The 24,892-nt window shown below is 50.3% G+C and overlaps 1 protein-coding gene across 2 annotated transcripts in view; it reads left to right on the plus strand.

Moving 5' to 3' along the window:
• GLT1D1 (glycosyltransferase 1 domain containing 1) overlaps window positions 1–24,892 on the plus strand; it is an 81,197-nt gene that overhangs the window by 50,809 nt on the left and 5,496 nt on the right. For both annotated transcript variants that reach the window (XM_028089006.2, XM_088019633.1), the window contains exons 8-11: window positions 576–625; window positions 12,139–12,182; window positions 13,369–13,489; window positions 23,131–23,229. In XM_028089006.2, coding sequence (XP_027944807.1) covers window positions 576–625; window positions 12,139–12,182; window positions 13,369–13,489; window positions 23,131–23,229 — 314 coding nt within the window. The remainder of the gene's footprint in view (window positions 1–575; window positions 626–12,138; window positions 12,183–13,368; window positions 13,490–23,130; window positions 23,230–24,892) is intronic.

Here is a 24,892-nt window from a genome sequence, read left to right on the forward strand (position 1 = left end):
ACATTTTGTTTACAGAATTCTGTTTGGGGACTGCTCTCAGCGTTCCTCTCTGTAGGACTTTCAATTTTGCTGTCTCCATCTTTCCACATGAGCAGAACTGATTCTAGGTGGTTCCTCTGGAAACAACCAGAAAAATAGGAGCACTGCGTAGTGATCTCACTCATTTCTACTTTCCTGTGCCCTCGGCTTCTGAGGAAATCACAAAAACAGTGAATAATTGTAAGAATAACATAATCTTATCTGGAAACGTTTTACACACGTCAGTTTGTAGGACACGTTTCGAGATTTGCTGTGTTGCTTGAGTTACCCCAAAGTCCATATTGGCTTGTGGAGTCATTGCTTCTCGTCGTCCAGTACGGGAGAGATCTGGGTAACGCATAACATTCTAGAAAAAGCATTTTACTTATAAGCATACGATGTCCAATGTTTACATTTCAAATACATAGAATTTGTTATGAATGAGAACAAAATGATATGAAATAATTTATATTAGCACGTAATTAACATTAAACTTAATTATGTTTCCATCTGTGGCATAAAACCAGTAAAATTTTTTTTCTCTTTTTCTTCCCAAGAATGGCATCAAGAAGAGCCTAATGTTTACATGGTGATCGTGGGTCCTGAAGTAAGTTGATGCGCCGCAAACTTTACTCTCATTTCTGTCTTCATCTTTATACTTTTTATGTATTTTCTAAAATTAGTTGACATTCCTCTTCTAACCAAACTATTTTTTTCCTGTTTAAGTAACTGAAGTCTGCCTTTTTAAAAATGAAAACCAAGATTAAAGATGACGAGGCTGTGTAAATCTTTACAGCTAATTTATTGCTACAAAGGGTAGGTTTTTATGGAAATGCAGAGGAGTCACATCAGGAGAAAGTTCTGTGACGTGAATGTTAGTCTAAGTTGGTGCAGAAGGCATGCATTGTAGGTGGTCCACGTTATCTCTGAAGCTCCTTTAAACTGCACAGCAAACCAACACAGAGCTATTTCTTCAACCGAGCACCAGATCAGCTAGTTGACTTGCTTTTAGGAGCCAAGGGGTATGGGAAATAAGGGGTGTGGGAAATAAGGGGTGCGGGCAATAACTATGTAGAAGCACAGGGAGATGCTCGTCCCCTACCAGGGGAAAGCCTGGAGACCCTGCGTCTCATTCTACCGGCCTCCAGGAGAGTCGCTGGTCCCCTCAGTGATGGGGGTCAAGCACGTGCAGCTCTGTCCCACACGCAGGCTGAGCACTCAGGATTCGGAGAATCAGGGTGGAGATGTCTCTTGAGAATGAACCTTGATTTACTCCAAGCAGTGTGGAAAATGAAGCAGGCTTTGTGCTTCCTGCAGGATGGGGTGGGACATCGCAGGAGCAACTCCCGTCCTCCGGGGGCTGTCTGTGCTGGGCGGCAGAGGGCACCTCCTGGGGAAACGCATCGTTCACTTCCTTGATCCTGTTCGCCAAACCGGGATAGTGGAGCTTGCGACCTCGCCATGTCACCCACTTTATTCATCAGGGGTGCCCTTGAGAACTTGAGCCAGTGGATTCCCACACGACGAGGAGTCTTACCTGTTTTGCACGCACTCCTGTGAGTTTCCCAGCTCCCTGGGGACACGCACAGCACACAGTGGGGGACACACACTTGTCTCTGTACTCTCAGATTTTGGAGACAATACGTTTACCTGGAAAAAAGCCACCTAACCTAATAAAACTATCAAGGGCTCGAATCTGCCACGTGGAAAATGTATCACCCCATAGACCATCCATATGTTCGGTTCAGCATGCACGTACACACACGTGCCCGCACACGCATATGCACACTACACGCACACTCATGCTCGGCACCAGTCTTCCGATGGCAACAAGACAGCCCCCCGGTGCCCTGCTCTATGTTAAGTCCTGTAGCGGCAGAGTTGTTTATGATGATGACGATTTTAATTCTGTTCCCATCCTGCTGTCTGAAGGGCGTTACTGAAAGAAAAAGTTTGAGTTTGATGCTGAAATCCTTCCTGAGAGAGAGGGCCTCAGGCTTACAAAGAATTTAGTGATGTGGTTTCTTATTTCCATTTACATGACGATGTTCTGTTTATGGCGCGTGATGCTGGCTTTCCAACTATGAAAATTTTCTTTAAAAATAAATTGAATTGGCTTCAAAAAAGTATTAAATAAGCAGCCATACAGATGGTACGCAGATACGAGATTATGAAAACGCACGCAAACGGCCAGAGTTTGGGAAACAGTTGTTACAAAGTGTTCGTGTCCGGGCACAAGAAACCCCAAAACGAAGTCTTGGTGGACAGAAACGTGCACCGGTGCCGCGCTGAAGACAACCCGCTTCCTCCGCCTGGCTCTGTGCTTCCATTTCTGTGTAAGGAAACCTGCCGGGAGGCTCGGGAACACACCGAAAGCAGGGAACGCGTGACTGCAACCCCTTCCCAGGGAATGGTGACCCGGGAGGCGCTGGTGCAACGGCCAGGGGGCGGGGCGGCTGGCCCAGGTGGCTGGCCCTGGATCCACCTGTGACCCGTCCTTCACCCCGTCGCCAGCCGGGGAGGGTCCCCGGCCGCTGCTTGCTGAGGGCTTCTCCAGCCGTAGTCTCCAGGAGAGATACGGCTGTTACTTTGTTGTTTCTACTGAACAATGAGGGCTGGTGCTCCTGTCCCAGAGGAAAGCAGGCTTTTCTACCACCTGCTATGGGAACACATCACTTTCCTCTAACCTGCGCTTGCCTACTTTTGAAGGAAGAGTGCATGCAGAGAAATGTGTCTCTTTCCCCCCTAATTTCAGTGCAGGGAAGCCTTGGGCTCAGGCTAGAGGACAGGCAGCCAGAGGAGGGCAGAGACTGCGGCCAGGGCGGGAGCACTAAGGGGGCAGCGGTTCCTGCATCCAGGCATCCCGCTGCGGACGTGCCCCCCTGGGTCCCACCTGCGGCTCCTCCAGTGCCAAGGGAGACAGCGTCTTCCACACCTCAGTCCGGTCTGGGTATTGTGGCGTCGCGCCCTTCCCAGGCCTGAGGACAGAAGCCACGGCTTCGGGTCTGACCAGTTCATAGCTGTCTGGTCCCTTTGGGCGGCTGCAACAGAATCCCATGGATGGGCTGGCGGACCAGCACCAGAGATTTGTTTCTCCTGGTCCTGGACGCCGGAAGGCTGAGATGGAGGTGCCGGGGAGGTCTCTTCCTGGCTCAAGGACACTCTCTGGGGTCATTTGTGAGACCTGATCCCGTCATGTAAGACTGGTCCTGTTCCTGAGGCCTCCACCTTCGTGACCCACTCACCTCCCAAATCCTCACCTCTTGACACCATCGTCTTTGGGGGTTAGGATTTCAGGGTTGCATTTGGGACGTGGGGGACACAACATTGAGGCCACAGCAATATCCCTACCTCATAAAAGGTTTTTATCAAATCTAAGGGGAAAACAAAAAGCTGCCATCCAAACCATGATGTCATCTCAGCAAACAGGATAATTTGAGCTTCTAAATAAGGCAGCATCGAATCCAGCGAGTCACAAACTCCTTCAGACAAGTTTTCTTCTTGATTCTGTGTGTCCCGGGATGCATCTGGACACACATCTCAGATCCTCCACTAAGTCGAACAGGCTGGTGTCTAAGGTTTCCTTGTTTGCTTCCTAACTGTAACCCGGGGTCTGCTGCTGAGTGTCCACCAACCGGTGCTCATGGGGAGCAGGGCAGGGGAGCCCTGTTTTCTGAAAGCCCAACTGGCCTATTTCCACGGTGTAGAAGCTTCTGCCACGGCCAGTTCCCAGTTATTGGGGGATGTCTCTGAAGAGAGTTAAGACGTGTGTGTGCATGCGCAGCCAGTGGGGGCAGGCAGAACCAACCCAGCACAGCGTATGTGCACGCGAATGCACACGCACGCACACACTAGGCAAGCTTTACTAGACAACGCTTCTCTCGCTTCACGCAGCTCTGCACTCTGGTCCTTGTTCTTGAAGCGGGCTCCATGCCCAGCATGGAGCCCAACACGGTGCTTGAACTCACAACCCTGAGAGAAGACCTGAGCCGAGATCAAGCGTTGGCCGCTTAACTGTGGTCCTTTTTAAAAGACTGTCCTGTGCCATCCTTTGCTATGTGACGCAATTCTATTCCATGTCATTCTTAAAAAGCTTGTTTTTACCCAAAAATCGATTTCATGATTTGCTTCCTAATCTGAAGTATGAAAATCACTGACTTGGCCACGCTGGATGGGGTGTGTGTGTGTGTGTGTGTGAGAGAGAGAGAGAGAGAGAGTCCCACTAAATGTATGTCCCCTCCAAGGCCAGCGCGCAGCGGCTTCTGCAGCAAGAGCCTCTCCCCAGACGCAGGCCTGGCTCTGTCGGGACCAGACACGTATGCTCCCGCTGACCGCCCCGCCGAACCCAGCCCTCCCCTTCACCGTTAAAAGATCTCCAGACATCTGTCAGCTTTCGTGGTCAAGGATTCAATCTGACATCACGTCTGAAGACCAAACAAAGACAGGGGTCAAACAACTTTACACTTGCATTTGAATCCTTGCTACAACATTATTGGTAGGAATTTGGAAATGGATTTGCGAGGTGGGTCAGAGGTCAAACCTTGGGACACACTGAAACTCATGCTTTCACAACTGTGTCATGTAAGAGATTGAACACCCCGAATGTTACCATTATTTGTGGCATCTGATGTGTGTCCACTCCTCATTCTGTGTCCCCCTTTGTTAACCGTGAAGCTCAGTGGCTGAATAAACTCTCTAGGTACGAATCACACACTTTCAGAGGTCACGTGCTGGCCTCTCAGTACAAAGCTGCATTGACTGGGTGAGCTAAGGCGTCTGGAACAGCGCAACGTCTCTTATTAGGGAATCGTTGTGGTGCACACAGCAGTGGTCCCTCTAGGGCCTTTCTCTGCATGGAGCCCCATCACACGGGACATACCAGCGAAGAAGAGACAGCACCGTTCAGCTAGCACCCCTCAGCTGCAAACGTCACTCCAACTCCAGCAAATGCAACTTAAGCAAGATGACAAGAACCACCAAGAGAATAGTTGGGAGGCTGGAGACCAGAAATTCCAGAGGCCAGCGAGTCTTAGCCGGGAACGTTCTGTTCAAGGCACCCCACTGGGGAAAAATGAGCTCCACCCGCTTCTTAGTCTCCGGATCCTTCTGTTCAAGGCCCACGATCCAGCTTGGGTTGTGTCCCACCCTTTTGTGAGGAGAGGACCAGGTACCCAGTTCCACTTTGACCACCTGTGTCCAGGGGAGGAGGTGAGGAAGAACCAAAGGAAGGGGGGCTCTGGCAGAAGAGGGGGTTTCTGAAGGGTCAAAGGAGAAAGCAGATGTTCGCGGCACGTGCAGAGGCCGTCTGTCCTGACGTGTGGACAAAGAGAAGACGTTTATCGGTCAGCTGATGGTCCCTGGCATCGCCTCAGTGCTTTCCTTCAGGGAAACGGGAAGAATGCCCCTTAGCGGGGAACACTGTGCTCCGTTGGCATAACGTGCCGTGTCCTTCTCCGGATGTGATGTGTGGCAGTGATGGTGAGCAGAGTCTCAACAGGAGATTGGGCTACCATGATTTATGCTATTGTTCGTTCACGAGACCAGTACGCATGTTATAAATGTGTACGTGTGTGTGTGCGTGGATGTTTATGTATACAGAACCTGACTTCTTTATTCGGTCCTTCAAGAAATACTTACTGAGTGCCACTGTGTCGGAGGCACGTGGACGCATCCCAGTGCCTAGAGCAGACATGATGCCTGCCATCACGGAGCATGTAGTCCAGTCAGACCGATGGGGGTTGTGTCCGCAAAGGAGCCCAGGGCTGGGCTCCTGGTACTGCCCCAGAGGGCGGGGACCACACTGCCCTTCTGAATATCACCATTCCGCTCGCCAAGTAGCTTTTACCGACTCTGGCAACCGTTTATAAAATAGTAGTGCAAATGTTCTTAGGTCGCTTGAAAAATCACTGGTGCTGTGTATGTTTTATTTTTTTTATTTTTTTATTGTTATGTTAATCACCATATATTACATCATTAGTTTTTGATGCAGTGTTCCATGAGTCATTGTTTGTTCATAACACCCAGTGCTCCACGCAGAACGTGCCCTCTTTAATACCCATCACCAGGTTAACCCATCCCCCTCCCCCCCTCCCCTCTAGAACCCTCAGTTTGTTTTTCAGAGTCCATCGTCTCTCATGGTTCGTCTCCCCCTCTGACTTACTCCCCTTCATTCTTCCTCTCCTGCTATCTTCTTCTTTTTCTTTTTTCTTAACATATGTTGCATTATTTGTTTCAGAAGTACAGATCTGTGATTCAACAGTCTTGCACAATTCACAGCGCTCACCATAGCACATACCCTCCCCAATGTCTATCACCCAGCCACCCCATCCCTCCCACCCCTGTTTTATTTTTTAGATGCCATACATAGGTTTATTTTTGTGGCAATTCTTAGGAAGAACATTTTAAAATGGGATCTCCGTCCCGTACGGAATCTACATAATCATTCATTGCTGCTCACTGCTGGCCAGTGAGTTAACACCTTTAGAACAAGTGGCCTCATCCGTGCTCTGCAAAGGGTAGTTCTGCGTGGCTATGTGGTGCAGTGGTTGCAAGCACGGACTCTGGAGTCAGCTGGGTGCTCCTCGCTTCTCTGTGCCTCAGCTTCCCCATCTGCAAAGTAGGCATGACCAAGACAATGCCACCTGCCTCACCCGTGGCACCTTTCCCGTGGGGGCTGAGTATTGGCACGGTGCCTGGAACGGTACCTGGCTCACAGGCAGCATCCTATGACGTCATGTGGAAAAGAGCCGCCTGTGTGACTCTTCCCTTTCTGCACGGACACGCCAGGATTCACTTTAGCTGCAGGATGGTCTGAGTCTGGCTTTGGTTTTCTATTAAAGCTTCTTTGATCTCTCAGTTCAACCATTTTAGCAAAGCGTGTGGCTTCTGCTTCTGGGAAGGTCTTGAGTGGGTGCGTTTGCTGGTGCTCTTTGATAAGGAGTGTGGCACGTGCATTCAGTCTGAGCATGGCAGCTTAATAACATCTCACAGTAACTTCTTAGATCAAAGATGATTTTCCTTAAGCTTGGGAGTGGAAACAATATCTTTTGCTCAGAAATAAATAAGCTCAGAGGGAGGAAATGAGAATTTTCTTTGCTGCTTGCAATGCTTTTACTTTTTAAAATTTCATAACATGTGCTTTCGTTACATAAAAAATGTACCCTTCTTTTTTTTCTTTATCTTGTATTTTGTTCCACTTGGCTTCACTGGGAGATTTGAAAATGAACTGATGCAGAAGGTAAATCCAGAAAAGTTTAATGCAGTTTGTACTTCCAACCTTCAGCTGAATTTTACTTAACATGCTAGGTATTTCAGCAGACTTTTAAAATTTTCCTTGATGAATTACTTTTCTCTAAACAGTTAATTATGAGAGCAGAAGCATGCTAACAAAATTAAAAATGAGGGATCTCTAGAAATGATCATAAAAAATGTGAATTTGAGAATTACAATGGAAAGCCAAAAGAAGGCTTTCATTAGGCTGTTTGCTTTTTCATGATAGGGGTTATAATGTAATTCAATTGTTTAAGATCATTTCAACAGAAAGAATCAGGAATTCGAGAAATGAAGGCAAGGGCCAGCTGGAAACCACGCACACCACGCACTTAGCAAATATTATGGAGCTGAGAACTGTGTGCAAGACACTGGGCCTGGCCTTGGAGGGAAAGGGGCACTCATATGGGGGCGAGGTGGGCAAGCAGCAGGCAAGGCAGGCCTGCGTTTGGTAGCAGGTGGAAGGAAAGTGGGGGAGGAGATGTCATTTCTTGTTTAGATGACCGGGCAAAATCTCCCCCGGAGGTGACCTCGGCCTGTGCCCTGGGGATGAATAGGTTTTAGGGACGGAGGAGGGGGGCGTTCCTGGTGGCGAGAATGGCAACAATCAGAGAGGGAGGGAAACAGAAAGCTACAGACAGGATATTGTGGGGAAATAAACAGGTAAGCAGGTAGTTATTCTATAATCCACGTTGGCTTTTTATGAACTAGTTGGTAAAATCCCTGAGCAGATAGCAGAGAGGCGGTGAAGTGTGGTTTTAAGAACTCGCTCTCCTGGCCCAGCACGTTCTAGCTGCGTGATCCTGGTTAAACTGCAGGAGCTCCCTGACCCTCACTGTCCTCTTGTGTAAAGCGGGGCAATCATACCAGGATCACTGGCAAGAAGTAAGCTGATGCATATAGAAAACTTAGCGTAGGTTAGGTCCAGAGTATGTGGCAAGTACATTCTGACTCTTAATAGCAGTAAACAACAAATCGTCCAGAAGTATGAGTTTTTCCTTTAAAGATCTTTCAAGAGTAGGAGTGTGTTGCAGCCTCCACGGGTCCATCTCTAACCCTGGTATTGCTTCTAGCTGGCCCAGCTCCACCAAAGGAGAAGGGGCAGGTCAAGGAGGCCTCAGAACAGGGTTCTTGTAGAGTCTCCTGCCTGCAGGTTGACAAGTCGACCCGGAGCAAAGTACAGCAGGCTACAAAAGCCGCATGCAAGCAGTCGCCCCCTGCTGGCGGCTGAAGAAACCTCATCCTTCCAGGCCTGCCCCGGGGTATACTGGAAACTGTCCTCATCGCTGCAAGTGATGCTCCAACTTCACTTCTGACTTCTGGTGCGGGAATTGCCCACGACTTCCAACAGATCTGAACTTCCAGAGCTTAGCTGTTGGTGCTTTGCAAAAGATGACTTGTGAGGCCTATCTGGCTGTCCACTTGGAAGACACCAACCTGTGTGCTATCCACACCAAGTGTGTAATAATGTTGCCTGAAGACACACAGCACGCCCCATGCGTGGAGAACGTACTCAGGAATCCTCTATGATGGGAAACAGTTCATTCTCAAAAAAAAAAAAAAAACAAAAAACAAAACGGGCACCTGGGTGGCTCAGTCGGTTAAGTGTCTGCCTTCGACTCAGGTCATGATCTCGGGGTCCTGGGATCGAGCCCCACGTCGGGCTCCCTGCTCAGAGCTCGTGTGCATGCTCTCTCTCTCTCCCCTCTCAAATGAATTAAAAAAAAAAAATCTTAAAAACAAAAACCAGAAAAACCCCACAAAAGGTTCTCTTCTTGTTATTGGTAGTCCTGAACATAAGATTTTTTTCCCCATGGGGTCAGAAGGTACCTGAGTATGTGACTGTGAATGGAAACACAGGGGGCAGAAATCAGATCTTGGCAGCGTTTCCACTTTGATTTGTGTGCAAATTTTTATTTTTATTTTTTTAAGATTTTATTTATTTATTTGACAGAGAGAGAACACAAGCAGGGGGAGCAGCAGAGGGAGAAGCAGACTCCCCGCTGAGCAGGGAGCCAGATACAGGACTTGATCCCAGGACCCTGGAATCATGACCTGAGCCAAAGGCAGACGCTTCACTGCCCAGGCGCCCCCCCGTGTGCAAATTTTTAACATAAAAGTGGAGACGTAAAGCATTTGTGCAGGTCAAAATGCTTCAGCAAGAAACTTCAGCAACTGAATTTTTTCTTAAAGATTTATTTATTTATTTGAAAGAGAGAGAATGAGATAGAGAGAGAGCACATGAGATGGGGGAGGGTCAGAGGGAGAAGCAGGCTTCCTGCTCAGCAGGGAGCCGATGCGGGACTCGATCCCGGGACTCGATCCCGGGACTCCAGGATCATGACCTGAGCCGAAGGCAGTCGCTTAACCAGCTGAGCCACCCAGGCGCCCCAGCAACTGAATTTTATAACAATTATACACAAACATGCTAAGTGTTTCTGCATCGTGCAAGCATCTGGATTTTCTTAGAGCAAGCAGATCATTTATGGACGGCACCTAAATGGTGACTGCCACGTCTGTATCCTGCACGGGATCGCACCCACACAGTCTCTTCTCCCTGCATGTCCTGCACACATCTGTCCTCAGTGCTGTTCCTGTAACTTTCCTCTTAAAATACATTAAACTCTAAAAACATTTTTTCTGGGGAGAGTTTCAGTGTTCCTTATGCATCCAGATTTGCTGTGTTAGCTTCCTGGGATGCATCTCAGTCAATGCCAGTGGTCTGAAGGATCTAGGGTCCAACACACATGTGGCATTCCTTGCCAAAAGAAGCTGAAATGAAGTTTCTGGAAGACACATTTTTTCCAGTTGGCATGATAAAGTATAGGGATATTGTCATAGTCATTAAACCGACTTGTTCTGTAATTCCTAATACCTACCGCTAACGTGTGAATGAGAATAGAAATTGAATCTGTGTTCGCAGCTCACTCATCGGGAGAACAGGACGAGGTGGCAGACACTGTATTAGTAAAATGTGTTTAAGCCCTCCTCTCTCTGTATCTTTGAGAAGTGCCCAGAATTTGGTGTCCCATGGGCATCAACTTCAGAACAGTGTGTACTCATTGCTGACAGCACCGGCGCAGAGATGGCCCAGGCAAAGCCGCGGTCTGCTGGCTGAGTGCGCACTTGGGCGAGTCAGAGGTGTGAGTGCACGCTGCGGCTCCATCCGGGCGGGAGGCCTGTGACAGTGGGACAGCGTCCCCTCACGTCCTCCAGGGCCTCCGAGAGCAAGCCACATGCACAGGCCGGTGCTCCAGTCCGGCTTCCGAGGGTCGAGAATGTGCGCGTCCCTGTGCGAACACTGTGACAGCCGCCGGGCCCTGGGGCGTCTTGCTCATCACCGCTCGGTCCTGGCTGTGGAGACGGGTGGCAGCGTCTCTGGGGCAGCGTGCATGTGAGTGACGCCTACAGATCTTCTTGGTCCAGGGCCGAGATCTGAGCTGTCACGTGCATTCTTTCCAGAAGGGTATTTAACGTTTCCTTCTGTGCCCCTAGGCAGGTACCACGTCCTGGGCAGTCACGGGCGCTGACGCTCCCCACCATCCCAAGGCCCCGTGACGACTCTCACTATGCAGCCAAGGAACTGAGGCCCAGAGACGTCCCCCAACACAGGCACAGCCGGGAGCTGGCGAGTGGCCGGGGGAATCTGAGCCCCACTTGGTCCGTACCGCCTCTCCTTCTGGTCCTTACACATCTACGAATGGGTCTGGTTAAAACTGAGGCCTCTCTGCAAGCAGTAAAATTCACTGCTGTTGCAGAGCAGGTGGACACACAGCCTTCAACCGCTGCATTACTTCAATGTGCCAATCGGCAAGGTGCAAAGGGACAGAACACGGGCCCTGTCCTGGACACAGTGCCTCTGGGTGTGAAACAGGAGGAAGAGCCAGGCTCAAGGACACTAGGCTGTGACTAACTACAAAGTTTTACCTGGCTTTTTTTTTTTTTTTTGAGATATAATTCCTATGCCATCAAAATCACCATGTTAAAGTATGTAATCCAGTGTTTTTTACTATATTCACAGAGCTTTGCAACCATCACCCTAATTCAGGTACATTCTCATCACCCCCAAAGAACCCCCAGACTTGTTAGCAGCCACTCCACACTGTCTGCACCCCCTCAGTCCCTGGCAATCACCTACCTACTTCCTTTCTCCTCGGATTTGCTCATTCTGGGTGTTGCATGGAAATGGACTCACCTAGTACGTGGCCTTTAGTGCCCGGCCTCGTGCACGGGATGTCATGTCCTCTGGGGTCCTCCACGGTGTGGGAGGTGCCGGTGCTTCATTCCTTCCTGTGACTGAGTTATATTCCCTTGTGTGGATGGACCCGTGTGTTTGTCCACACATCAGCTTGATGGACGTGCCCTTGGCTTGAAAATTGTGTTTCTGGGAAGGCTTCCTGTCAAAATAAAATTTTAATTCTGTCAGGTCCTTTGTCTTACATCTGCTAAGGATTCCATTTCATTCTGCCTCAAAGGTTTCATGACAGAATCCACCCCTGCAATGAATCACGCAGATCTTTCCTTCCGTTGGAGTGTCGTGGGGCCGGCAGACTGCCCGTGGCTGGGCCTGACTTCTGCTTCGAGCCCCTGACCCGCGGGGCTGCAGTAGGCTCTCGGGGGACGCGCCCGTCAGCAGACAGGAGGACGCGTGCACTTCTCCGAGCTCCTCCCCAGCGCTCCTCTCTCCCTGCCTATGTTGTGTGGTAGTGGAATCAGGGTATTAGTTCCTGTTGGGTTTGATTTTTTCCTTCCTGAGTTGCTGAGTCTGCCTCTGTGGCCATGATATGCCGTTCTCCTGAGACTTAGGCTCACGAAAGGCTTTTCCTAAAATCTATCTTTGTCTCTTTTCAGGTCGACCCAGTGTTTACAAGGGAAGTAAAAGCCAAAGTGAAGGGGTAAGTGGAAGAAGCAAACAAGCATTTTGCAGGAGAGGAAGCCCAGCGGCCAATCCTTCACCCCCATCCCCATGCTTGCGCCACACTCCCTGCACCCAGGTTCCGTTCCCGGCACTCACGGATGCCGCCTCGTGTAACCTCCCCACGGTCCCGGGGGGTCCAGGCGCTCTTACTCCCCCCACTCGACAGGAAGGATGCTGTGCTAGTAGCGTGAGCAATGCCCTCGGGAGTGGAGATGCCCATCCTCCCTCGCTCAGGGAAATGCCGATGAAAACCGCTCTGAAGTTATAATTTCCACTGGTCACATTGGCAGAAACTAAAAGACCTAAGGTATCAAGCGCTTGGTAGTACCGTGGGGAACGACGGTGCGTTTGCCGGCCCGCTGCAGACGCTCCAGAACACAGGCTGAAACACGTTGTGGCTAATTGCTCACGTAAGAAGCGACCAGATGTAGTTGGCCCAGGACCACATCCTCAGGGTGACAGGTGGCCCCAGGGCCCCTCCAGCACATTCCGAGTGTTCAGTGGGGACCCAGGAAAGGGCGGGGACCAGAAGGGTCATCTCCCGTTTAGGTCAGCCCCCTTTTAGTTGGTTTCCTCACGGTACCCCAGGACAGCCCCTCCATGTCACTGGCCACCGTCAGCACAGGGGGCTGCGAAGTACTGATTTCATCCCCCTAGATACGTGGGCGTCTTTATATTGCTCAGAGACCCAGAGCACTCGCAGGTAAAACCGGAGGCAGCTATGTGAGTGGCGGAGAGGGTGTTGGAGGACACGAATCAGTGTTGCTGGATTAAAAAAAATAAGACAAAACCTGTACGATGTGTCCACTCCGGGCAGTGGGCACCTGGGTGCTTGTTGTATTCCCCTTCTAGCATTTCTGTTTATTTTATGTCCATTACTGTCCCTATTAGTATTTTTTTAAACAATCATTTTAGAAATGGTCACATCATTAGAAAAAGTGGCCAGCACCTTATGTTTGACTTCTGATACCTGGGGGGCATGATTCACGACGTCGGAGGTTCATCAGGGGCGGGGCAGGGCAGAGACCCTCCTTCCCATACAGTGCCGTCCATAATGCCGACCTCTCCATCTGAAGAATTGCTGTCCTCCCTCCAGCCCGCCCCCCCCCCCCCACCGCCACAAGACTCCGAGCGGCAAAGAGCTGTCCCTGCTCCTATTTCAGGACGGCTGGGGTGCGGCTGCTGGGAGAGATGCCCCAGGAGGACCTACACGCAGCGCTGAAGAACTGCTTCGCGGTGGTGAACAGCTCCGTGTCCGAGGGCATGTCTGCGGCGATTCTGGAGGTAATGACCCAGCCTGAGCCCCAGAGGGGGGGGCCAGGAAGCCCCACGTCCCTCCTGTTCTCCTTTACAAGGCGGTGTCCTTGTCAATCGAGGTCTGCGGCTTTGCACCTCTCAGAGCCTTAGAAAGCAAAACAGCCTTTCTTTGGAACCTCAAAAGTAGTTTTTAAGTTCTGAGACTTAAAAAAAAAAATCATTTATTTCTCTTTACCATTTGTCCTTGGCAGCTACAAAATAAAATGAAACTAGGTCACCTCTCTGACCCTCTAAATATCTTAGATGGGAGGGCGCTTTGGTTGTAAGAGGTGGGGCCAGGAAATGGGATGAAGGTGTGTGTGGGCAAGAAGCCTCCTTCTTCCTGATTTTCTTCTCCTCCTTTTCAGTGTGCTCTATAACCTCAGAATTCAGGGGACAACAGTGGTGGGGCTTGCGCATGTGGCGGGGGTGCGCACCATGGAGCCGGGGTGACAGGTGCACGGGGAGGGGGTGGGCAGGGGCATGAGGGGAGAGCTGATCCCCTCGTCTAGCATTCGGCTCCAGAAAGGACTTTTTCTTCTTTTGCTGTCACATCCTTGCGGGCTGGACTCCCGTTCAAGAGCAAGCTCGGCACAGGGTGGCCTCCGTTTGCTCCGTCCAGACCCGTGCTCAGTCCCGGAGTTCCCCCAGAACATCTGGTCACAAGTCACAGCACGCGTGTGGTCACGAGCAGTCACGTACAGCTCCGAACACGTGCCGTGCGCACGACAGAGGTGCCTCATTAGGGACTAGCTCACGATACAACCTGCTCGAGAGAAGGAAGCGCCAGCCATTGGGCCTCTGGGCCTCTGAAGCGGGTTTCACGTGTTCTCACTGGGGGAGAAATGCCTGCTTAGAGCGAAGCCATCCTTCCGTCCTATTGGTAACACCCATTTCTTCCTTTGGACACTAACTGAATTTACTGCACTTGCTGGCAGAAGGTACAATTTAGTGTTTCACACAGCACAGTAAATCACGAAAGCAGCCAAAAAAAAATAACCCTCCCTAAGCTGAAGGACCAACTGTTGTCTCATGCCAAATATTTCCTGTGGCCTCCTTTAAAAAAAAGCAAAACGTAAAACCTGAAGCAACACCGGGAGCCAGGGGTAGAAGCTGCACATCCACGCCTCGAAGCCAGAGCATGCAGTGTGGACCATGACCCGCTCGTCTTCAGGCGGAGACCCCTGAGCCGGGCGGGTGGCGTCGTCCAGCCACGGGAGCTGCGCCCTTCGCCTTCACACCCCCCGACAGCTTCAGAAAGGCATGTTCTTATCCCACCCATCCTTGAGCTGGTGCTGAGCTGCTCCTTTGTATGTAAATACACGTTTTCTTGCTCAAGTTCCCAAGAAAAAGTGAAGTAAAATTCAGGAATGATTTCATCACTGGCGCCCAGTGCATCTCACTGCGGATGAATTGCTGTCAAACCTCATTTCCTTCAAAGGCAAGGCAGCTGTTAGCGAATGTGACTGTCTTAAATGTTGATGTTGTGCTCCTTTTGCAAACTCCAAAATAACCTTTGGGTTGAAGGTTTTGAATGAAGCTGATTTCAGGGGAGTGGTCTGGGTGCATTTCATTAGAATCCATTCAGATAACCCAAGTGGTTAATCACAGGACGAACGCATATCACTTTTGAAGGAAGGACTCTTTCGACCTCCCAGAATTAGCTTTGTTTTCTTATGGAAGCATATAAAAATCTCATTTGCTAAAATACATCTCTAACTGAGAAATTCCAAAAATCAAGCTCGAGCTGAAAGTGTGGGCAGTAGAGGGAATATTCCTACAGCAAATCTGTGGTTTCCAGTTTGGGCTGATGATGGAGTTGCACCGAATGAAGTTGAAATAATACAGAAAAGTATGTTCTTACCTCGGTCCTCCTCACCCAGAACGCGCGCACACACGCGCACACGCGCGCAGGCACACACGCGCACACACGCGCGCACACACACTCTGCCCTCCTGGTCGGTTTCTGCTGCCTAGGGGGAAGGAAGGCTGTATTCTAAAGCCAAGAGTAACAAGATAATGCTCCAGCTCTTAGCTTCCAGGCCCAGACCCTCGTGATTGAAGCCTCCCTGAAGGGCTCTGCAAGCACAGATGTGACTCTGTGCCCTTTGGGCTGTGGCAGTTTCAAAGAGTGTCAGGTGTGTGGCCTGGCTGTGCCCTTCCCACTTTACAGAGTGAAGGGCCTTTTGAGGCATCACAATGAGAAGGATGTCACAGGCATTTAGTGCGGGGTGAGGGGGAGAGGCCTGCAGGGAGGTGAAGTATTTTTCAAGGCGCAGGACTGTCTCTTGCATCCTAGAGTTGCTCCGCAAATGCCCTGGGCCGCCGCGCTGAGCAGCTTTCTAACCCCGGCAACGGAAGATCCGAATGCAGCGCATGTGTGTCAGGAGGACGCTCAGACCCGCCTCGTCCCCACCTGACAGGCAGCGGTCCCTGTACTGGACATGTGCTAGTCAAGGCTGTGAAAACCCAAGCAAACCTCTCCACAAGAAAATCCGGAATTCCAGAAATCAGAATTCCCTCCGTAAATACAGGTGACAGTGCCCACCCTTCACAGCCCGTGCTTTCACGGCTTTGGCGGAGGGAGCCCCGGCAGCCGCATCTGGAGGAGATATGCACGTGGAGGGGAGGCAGGGTCTCCGGAATCATCTGGCAGCTCTGCAGAAAATGGGGCACGAGCTACAAAGCTTCCGTTCAAGGTGGAATCAGAGGTTTCCATCCACTGATGACAGGTGGAGGAGCTCCCACGGGCAGAAATCGGATGCGGGCGGACTGAACCTGGCACAGACACCGTTCACTGTCGGAACCCCGGACCCAGGTCTGGACTACCGTCCACCCCCCGTGCACTGCACGAGCCCTGTCTGTGTTCACCAGTGGAAAGCGTGTGCAGGGTACACACACCCATCTCCCTACGCCGTCGAGCACAAGACGCCGCCGCCGGGCCGGGTCTTGTCTGGACCCACTTTTCGCCCTTGTCCGGCCCTGGGACCCTGCCTTTCTTCCAGGCAGCTTGTTTTTAAGGAGGTGATGTCACGCTTTGAGAAAGCGACGTAAGAATCAATCATCAGATTCCTGAGTGCCGTGTCTTGGCCGTATGAAAACAGCCTTCCCACCTGCTTCTCCCTTCTGAAGACATTTCCTTTCCTAGCAACAGTTTAGTTTTGAAGAGAGGACTTCGGAGTCCGTTGTCTGTGAATACAGGACATCAGGTCCCCTTTAAGCGGCTTTCGCTCCACCCCCAGGCCTCGGGGGAAGGGGAGCCTGGAAACAGTCATCACATTAACATTCCTGTACATTCTTTCCTTCCACCAGGGTGTGCTGGGTGCATGAGGTGAACTGGCTCTGGGCTGGGCTCTGGAGACACAACAGTGAGCAGGACACAGAAAAGTCCTGGATCCTAGGGAATTTACGCCCATTTGGAGCAGAAAGAACGAACTGGAAAACCGGAATTGAGGCCATCCATAAATAAATATAAGCAGCTCCGGGCAGGAAACGAAGGGGGGCGCCATGCGACAGGGTGGGAGGCGAGGCCATGGTCAGCCGTCGGGGAGGGAATGCTGGTCAGTGGTGAGTGTGAGCCGAGTGTCCAGGTCCTAACTCCCAGGACCTCTTCTGGACACGGGGTCTCTACAGAGGCAGTCGCGTTAAGAAGAGTCATTAGGGTGGACCCCGAGCCACTGTGCGGGGTGTCCTGGTAAGAAGAGGGATTTGGACAGACCCAGGAAGAAGACAGCATCTCCGGGCCAAGGAGGGAGCCCTGGGCCAGATCCTTCCCCACACCCTCAGAAGCAATGGCCCCAGAGCCTCGCTCTCGGACTCCCGGCCTCCGGAACCGTGGCGGCACCTTCCCTGGTTTCAGCCGCCCTGTCTGCGGTGCCATGTTTCCTGAGCACACTCGTGCAACGGGAGTGTGGCCTTGAACTCGGCCCTGAGCGGGGAGAAAAGCCTTCCCGATCCGCGGGAAGAGAACCTGCTGGAGGGAACAGCAGGAGTATTACTAGTGGAGGGACCAGAACCAGATACATTCCCGGTCCGTGGCTGGTGCTCTGCCTGACCGTAAGCCGCCCTCCTTCCAGGGGCGATGGCGTGGCTTTTGCAGAAAACATTCCCAACCCGCCACAGCAGCCATCCCGCAGGAGACACTCGCCACGTGAGGACATGTGTCACGCGACCTCACTTGTCCCCGATGAAGGCAATCTCTAGTAAGTGCTATTTCCATACAGCCAAGACAAGGCATTAAAGAAAGAAAAAGCCAGAAAATTTATCACCGGACCGAAAACAAAGACATTTTCGAGATGAAGAAAAACTCATTAATTTATGTTCTATGACATCACCACACTTACATATAACATTTTATTTGATTTAGTACTGTAGCAATAAAATGTTAGCAATGAAGTATTCACTTACTGGGCAACTAAATTTATTGAAAAACAATCTGTGGGCATGTCTTTTATAAATCGCGATTTGGGGCTTTTGTCCCTGACTATAGGACACACTCTGAATAAATTCAGACGTCTTTTGCACTTTTTAAAATGCTTCTTTAATACAACAATTTTATTGAGATGTAATTCACATAACAAGCATACATCTGTTCACTCACTTAAAGCATTAGTTCAGTCAAAGTGTGCAGTTCAGGAGTTTTTAGTATATTCCCATGTTGTGAGCCCTCAGCATTATCAATTTTAGGAAATTTTCGTCACCCCAGAAAGAAATCCTGGACACATCCTCAGTCACTCGCTGTTTCTCCCCAGTGTGCCCCCCACGCCAAGCCCAGCCTGAGGCAACCACCAGTCTACTCTCTGTCGTTCCAGATCTGCCTCCCATTTCCTATAAAGGGAGTCTGACGACATGGGGACTTTTGGGACCTGCTTCTGTCACCGACATAATGCTTTCATGCTGCAGGACGTGTCTGGACTGCATTCCTTTGTATTTGTGAAATATGCCATTTTACAGACACACGGCCTTCCGTGTCTGCTCACGGGTTCGTGGACATCTGGGCTGGGTCCACTTCTTGGCTATGATGAATACTGCTGTGAACCTCGGTGTACACGTGCTTGCTTGGCCACGTGGTTCTGTTTCTTTTGGGTCTGTATCCAGAGGTGGAGTTGCTGGGTCCCATGGGAACTCTGTGTTTAACCCTCTGAGGAGGAGCCACACTGTTTTCAAAGTGGCACCATCTCATAGCCCACCAGCAGGTTTGGACTCAGAGTTCGAACCCCTGTTGTTCAAGGGTCAGCTGTGTATAAAGGAACCAGGATTCAGACCCAAGCAGGAGAGCTTCAGTGCATGCACTTTAAGGAAATTATCATTTTGACTTAAAAGTTTAAAACCCAGAGAAATAAAAAAACAGTACAATGAGTAGCTGAAGACCCTTCACCTGTGCTCACCTCTGTGCTCCATCTCCCCCACCTCCTCTGAGACAGACAGACAGACACACGTACACATGCATTCATATGATACCTCAAATTTAAGTCCCTGTCTCTCTTCCACATTTATATCCCCTTTTTCCTCAGCCATACCCTGGTTCCCAAAAATGTGGTCAGAGAACATACTTTTTATGATTTCAGTCTTTTTGAATATACTGTCCTATTTATTTGGATTTAGCACATGATGCGTCCTGGAGAAAGAACTGTGTGTACTTGGGAAGAATGGGTCTTCTGTAGCCACTGGAGGGTGTACTGTAAATATCAGGTTAAGTGGGTTAGTGCTGTTCAGGGCTTCTGTCTCCCTGATGGTTGTCTGTCCAGTTGTTCTATCAGTTATTGAGAGTGGGGTTTCGAGAGGTCTTATTATTATGATTAAATTGCCTGTTTCTCCTTTCAGTTCTGTCAGTTTTTGCTTCAGGTGCTGTGGGGCTCTGTCCTTAGGTGTGTGCACACTTATAATTTTTATGTTTTCCTGATGTATTGATCCTTTTCTCACTATGAGATGCCCCTCTTTGTCTCCAGGAACAGTTCTTGGCCTCAAGGCCATTTTGTCTGGTGTTAGAACCACCAGGGCAGCTCTGTGGTTACTGTTCACAGGTACATTTTCTCATCCTTTTACTTTCAAACTTTTGTGTCTTTGAATCCAAAGTGTATCTCTTGTAGGCAGTGAATACAGTTGAGTTTTGCTGTTTTTACCCAGTCTGACAATCTCTGCCTTTTGATGTGCTGTTTAATCCATTCACGTTTAAAGTAGTAACTGCAGTGGTTGGTTTCCATGATTTTTTTATGTGCTGCTGGATTCTGTTTGCTACTCTTTTCTTTAGGTTTTTATGGAGAGATTTAGACATGAGGATGGCCTATGGCTTCCTTTCCCATGCCCTCTGTCTCATCCTTTGGTATTATTGTTGAACTTGTTTCATAACAATTATTTGGAATGTTTCTTTCCTTTTCTGTTACTTGGAACAGTTCCTGTAGCACTAGGATGATGCAGTCTGATGATTTTGCAGAATTCCCTTGTGACACCATCTGAGATGATCCTTTTGTTGTAGATGGTTTCCTGGATAACTTTTGTTTCTCTTCTAGAAATTCATCTGTTTAAGCTCTTCTACTTCTACCAGGGTTAATTGGGTGAGAAGCATTCTTCCTGGTAACTACCCATTTCAGCTAGGTTTGCAAATTTATTTGCAAAGACTTCTGTAAATATTCTCCTTGACTGTAAAATTCTTCTGAGTTTCAGTGGTCTGTTCCCCCTCGGTCTGTCTGGTTTTGCTTTCTCCTTTCTTGTGATCAGGGTTGCTGGTAACTTCTTTATTTCACTGATTTTTTTTTCGGAGAAAATCCATTTGAATATATCAGTTGCTTTGCTTTTGCTTTCTACTTCATTAATTGCTGCTTTTATTATTGCTTTCCTTCTACTTCCTTTGGTTTGATATATTGTTTCCTTTTTATGGCCTTTTGTGTCAAGCAAGGCTCCCCTACTGTGCAGTACCACCTCACTATCCCCCCTCAACCAACTGCTCCCCTGACCTGAGACTCCTGCTTCCTGCCATTTCCAGGTTGATAACAAACATTTGTCCAACAAGTGGACAATGAATGGACAATTGTCTGTGGTGTGCAGCCTTCCATGTAGGATGGGTGCTCAGTGAGCACTGACTGAGTTGATATACAAGTAAGTCTACGCAACAGGAGGGCTGAGAATAAGATCTTCTTTGCCTGAAACAGGGATTTAAACTCTGTTATCTCTCAGCATTGGCTGGCCGGTCCTGTGATTCTCTGGTCATCGGTTTCATAAATCCACATTTGTCTATCTCTACATCTGTAGACAGCTCCTCTTGATCTCTGTGTCTGCCACAGATTCTTCACAAATACACTGGTGCTTATCCAAAATCAGAGAATAAATGTACCCTTTGAGTATGAAAATGCTGTGGGGGCCGCCTGGAGCAGAAGCACCCTGACATGTCGATCACCCTCTTTCTGAGCTCTGCCCTGACGTAAGATGGTGGGTGACAAGGCAGTCTCAAAGGTCTCACCCATGCGGAGGATGCGGCAGTTAGTTGACAAATGTCTAAAAGTGAAATCACAGTGTGTTGCGCTAGTTTAATGAGCCAGCAACCCACGCTGTGTGACAAGTGGAGAGACAAGCCATATGACTCCTAGCATCACTCACCATAATTATGTTATGACCTCGTAACTGATGTAGCTGATGTGCTAGTCAGCTTACGCCACAAACCACATAATGGTATTTGTGCAAAATGACATCTGAATTTTTCATGTGCTGCGGAGAGGATAGTTTAGTCCCTCATTTCCAAAAGATGCAACCAAGACCCAGGGAGACATCCAGGACCACATCAGTGCGCTTGCTACCTCAGTGGTTCCTGGGCTGCCCAGGGGAATCAAGGGAGCAACTTTCATGAATGCCTGATTGTGGGGCAGAGCAGGGTGGGGTGGGAGCCCGGTCAGGGTTCCTCATCACTCCAAGTGATAGTGCTGCACTCTGAGGGTGACACCCACCCACCGTGTGGGCCCAGAGCAAAGACAGTAAGACCAAGATCTTCATTCACGACCAAGGCCTCTTGATCCTGGCCCCATGCTGTCTTCCAGGATGCCAGACTGCACCTGCAGTGTGTCAGAACCGGGGCCCACCCGACTCCCACCCAGGAGTCTGAAAGCCCTTGTGACTCTGGCGCTGGGATGTGGCCATTTCAGGTTACTTTTCCCCTGTGCTGTGAGCTGCCTCGTTCCCAGGTGTGATGACCACCGAAGACCATCCCACGACCCAGACCGTGGAATGACAACGGAATATCTGACTTGGAGACCGTCCATGCTCTTGAAACACCAACAGGAGATCCTGACAGAGAGAGACCCTTCGTCGCTGCGCTGGAGAAGCAGCTGGGCGGCTGGCGAAGAGCAGGACGGCGGGGACTCTGATCCATACGTCAAACCAGCTCTCCCACTTTCCCCGATGGTGGGAACAGAATAGACTCAGAGGCGTGCCGACAGCAAGGGTGTTGCCAGCTCTGCATTCTCTAGGGCCTAGATCTTAAACTCCAAGTAGACTGGGATGATGTAGGGGATGAAGAAAGAGAAAACCAGACAAGCCTACCGAGACAACGGCTGGCGGTTACGGTGGCTACAGTGGACAGCACTGACTCGGGATTCATTCAGTATAGATGCTTCTAGGGCATCGGCTCCACTATGTTTACTGAGCATCTACTGTGTGTCACACCGTGCTCTGGGTGCTTGGGTGTCGCTGGAGCACCCGCCAGAGGAAGGCCTCTGTGTCACAGAGCTTCTGGCTGCGGCTGCAGGTGGGTAACTTGACATTTCTGAAAATGGAATGTCACTCCTTCGTGACCGAATGTTTATTACATGAAGGGAGATGCCACAGGCAGAATCAGAGTGCCTAAAACATACTTCCGTAGAGTAACAGCCAGATTATTGGTCTGCTGTTGGCGCCAGCCAGTCCTGCCCGTGGACACCAAGTTGCAAAGGGATGTCCCTCTTATGTGCTGAAGGGCACCTGCTGTAGGAGGGGTGAGTGGTCCCAGGTCCAAGTAGCCCCAGGAGGCTCAATGTAGGAGGCCAAAATAGAGCCTTCCAGGTCAGGCTCCCCAAAACCACAAGAGAACCAGAGAGATGCTGCCTTGCCGGGGACGTGAGGCCGGCTCTGCCCGCTGGGCTCTTGGGCCTCTTTTGAGGTCTTGATGCCAGTTTGTGCTGGGCTGTGGATGCCGTGTGCTGATCCAGACCGTGGGGAACAGAAAGCCTGCTTAGTGAATAATCGGGGTGATAAATCATGCTCCTTCTTACTCTTGTCTGCGTGCCAGAGAGACATGCCCAATCCTCCTGCACTGTTCACATGGCTTGTGCTGGGGGAAAATGACTCATTGGGGGAGTAATGAGGATAATTAAGGATGTGTTCTGCAAACTGTCACTGCACAAGTGTCAAGTGCACATTTGGAGAGAGGGGGTTTCTTCGTGACATTGCGGTAATCACGTCAAAGTTTTGCGGGATAGAGCTCTCCAGAACCGGCAACAGTAAGTAATTACAATGCAGTATGTACTTTGAGAGTGGAATGTTTCGATCGGGTGAGGTTCCGGAGGTCCGGAGGGCATAGATGTTACTCTCCCCCGCCCGGGCTCATCCGGCCAGAGAAGCTCTTGACCACCACTGCCCACCTGTCTCCTCTCTCCCGTCCCCAGGCGATGGATCTGGAAGTCCCCGTGCTGGCAAGGCACATCCCCGGGAACGCGGCAGTGGTGAAGCATGAGGTCACAGGGCTGTTGTTTTCAGACCCACAGGTAAGGAAGGGTTTGTCTGGAACGGTTTCCATCGGCGTTGCCCTCACCAGTCCGGGGTTCCCATCTTTTGGCCAGTGCCCAGCGCCCCCTCCCAGTGGCGGGAGCCCTGTGTGCAGCGTGTCAGCTGTGGCCACAGGGGCACCTGTGTGACTTGGAAAAACCTAGAACAGAGACCCAAACCCAAGACCTGCTCCTGTTCCTGACTCTGCCTCCGACGAGCGGCATGGCCTTGAGCATGTCAGGTCACCTCTGAGATGCTTGGGTTTCTGATCTCCAAGCAGGGGCTCTTCAGATACAATCTTAGACTTCTAGGACACCTACTGGTTTTCAGAAGATTGCCATATATCTGATCATTGTAATACCTCAAAACAATGTACAGAATAAGCCAGTGCTTGTGCGTATGCGTGCACATCCACATGCGTTTCAAAATAATATATGGGATGGTGCAGCAGAGGGCGGGCAAGGCCAGGGCACACGCGTGTGTGGGGACCTCCAGGAAGTGCGTGAAGCGGTCTGGAGTCTGCCCGTTGTGTCTGCCTGCAGTTGGCCCTTGGGGAAGGCGGGCAGGGCGTGTGGCTCTGAGCTCATCATCCCTGCTGCCTCCTGGAGGGGTGATGGGGGCAGACGAAGGGACACACAGGGCTGTGTGTTCACGGCACATGGCCGGGGCTCCGGACCTGTTGTCACCACGGGAGAGACACGGCCGCAGCTGCCACCTACCATCCGGTGGCAGGAAATAAGTCTCTTAGGCCTGCGTTTTGTCCTTTGAGTCTTTAAAAATTAGGTGCTGTCTACCAGCATCTTTATTAAGCATATGTTATATTCAAGAGTATAGGGATTTATACTTAAAAATTATAGTCGAGTCAAATAATTGAAAATTCAGTTTTCAGATTCCTGCAGCGGATGCTTCATCCGAGACAGCTTTCCCTTTCCCTTTCTCTTGCTCTGACCATGCTCACCTCTTTTCCCTGCGGCCTGGGGCGCTGGCTCCCGTGCGACTGTCCAGCCAAAGGCATCCTGGCCACTAACCCTTCCCTTTCGGCAGCAACGCCTGTGAGCCAGAGAGGATCAGGACCAGAAGAGCAGACGGGAGTTATTGTCGCTTCTCCAAACAAAGGCTTATTGCTTTTTGCCACCTTCTGTGAGCCTGGAAATCAACACCCACCAGGCTTTTAGGTCAGACAGTGTTGCCTCCACCCTGGCAGAGAGATTTTATTTTCATCTCCCCAAACACAGCGTCTGTTTATTTTGTAGCTCAACTCCAGAGGCTCTGACTTTGTCAGTGCGTCTGAACACGAGGACAGAAGCATGCTGGCTGTCTTACAGAGTGTCCGGCAAGGGATTCCTTCTGACACTTGCCAACGAGTGTCCCCCCGACCCCGACAGGGTCGCGTCACCCCTGCTCCCAGACACGGCGCCGCGCCACACAAAGTCAGGGACTTATTTTGATTCTAAAACATGAACGCTGGTGTCACAAAGGATGTTTAAAAAAAAGAGAGCACTTTAGATTTCACATGGGGGGAGGCTGCGTTTTTTAACACACTGAAAAGTGCACTAAGACGCGGCTGTCACAGGCAGCTTTGTTTTGTCTTTACGCTCACGACCGGACTCGACCGAGCGCAGGGTGGGAAGCCTGCCTCCAAAACAAAATGCATTTTAAATA

The sequence above is a fragment of the Eumetopias jubatus genome, unplaced genomic scaffold (genome assembly GCF_037043125.1).
Source record: "Eumetopias jubatus isolate StellerSeaLion01/CBP00866 unplaced genomic scaffold, mEumJub1_p1.0 scaffold_16, whole genome shotgun sequence".
Classification (NCBI taxonomy): Eukaryota; Metazoa; Chordata; class Mammalia; order Carnivora; family Otariidae; genus Eumetopias; species Eumetopias jubatus.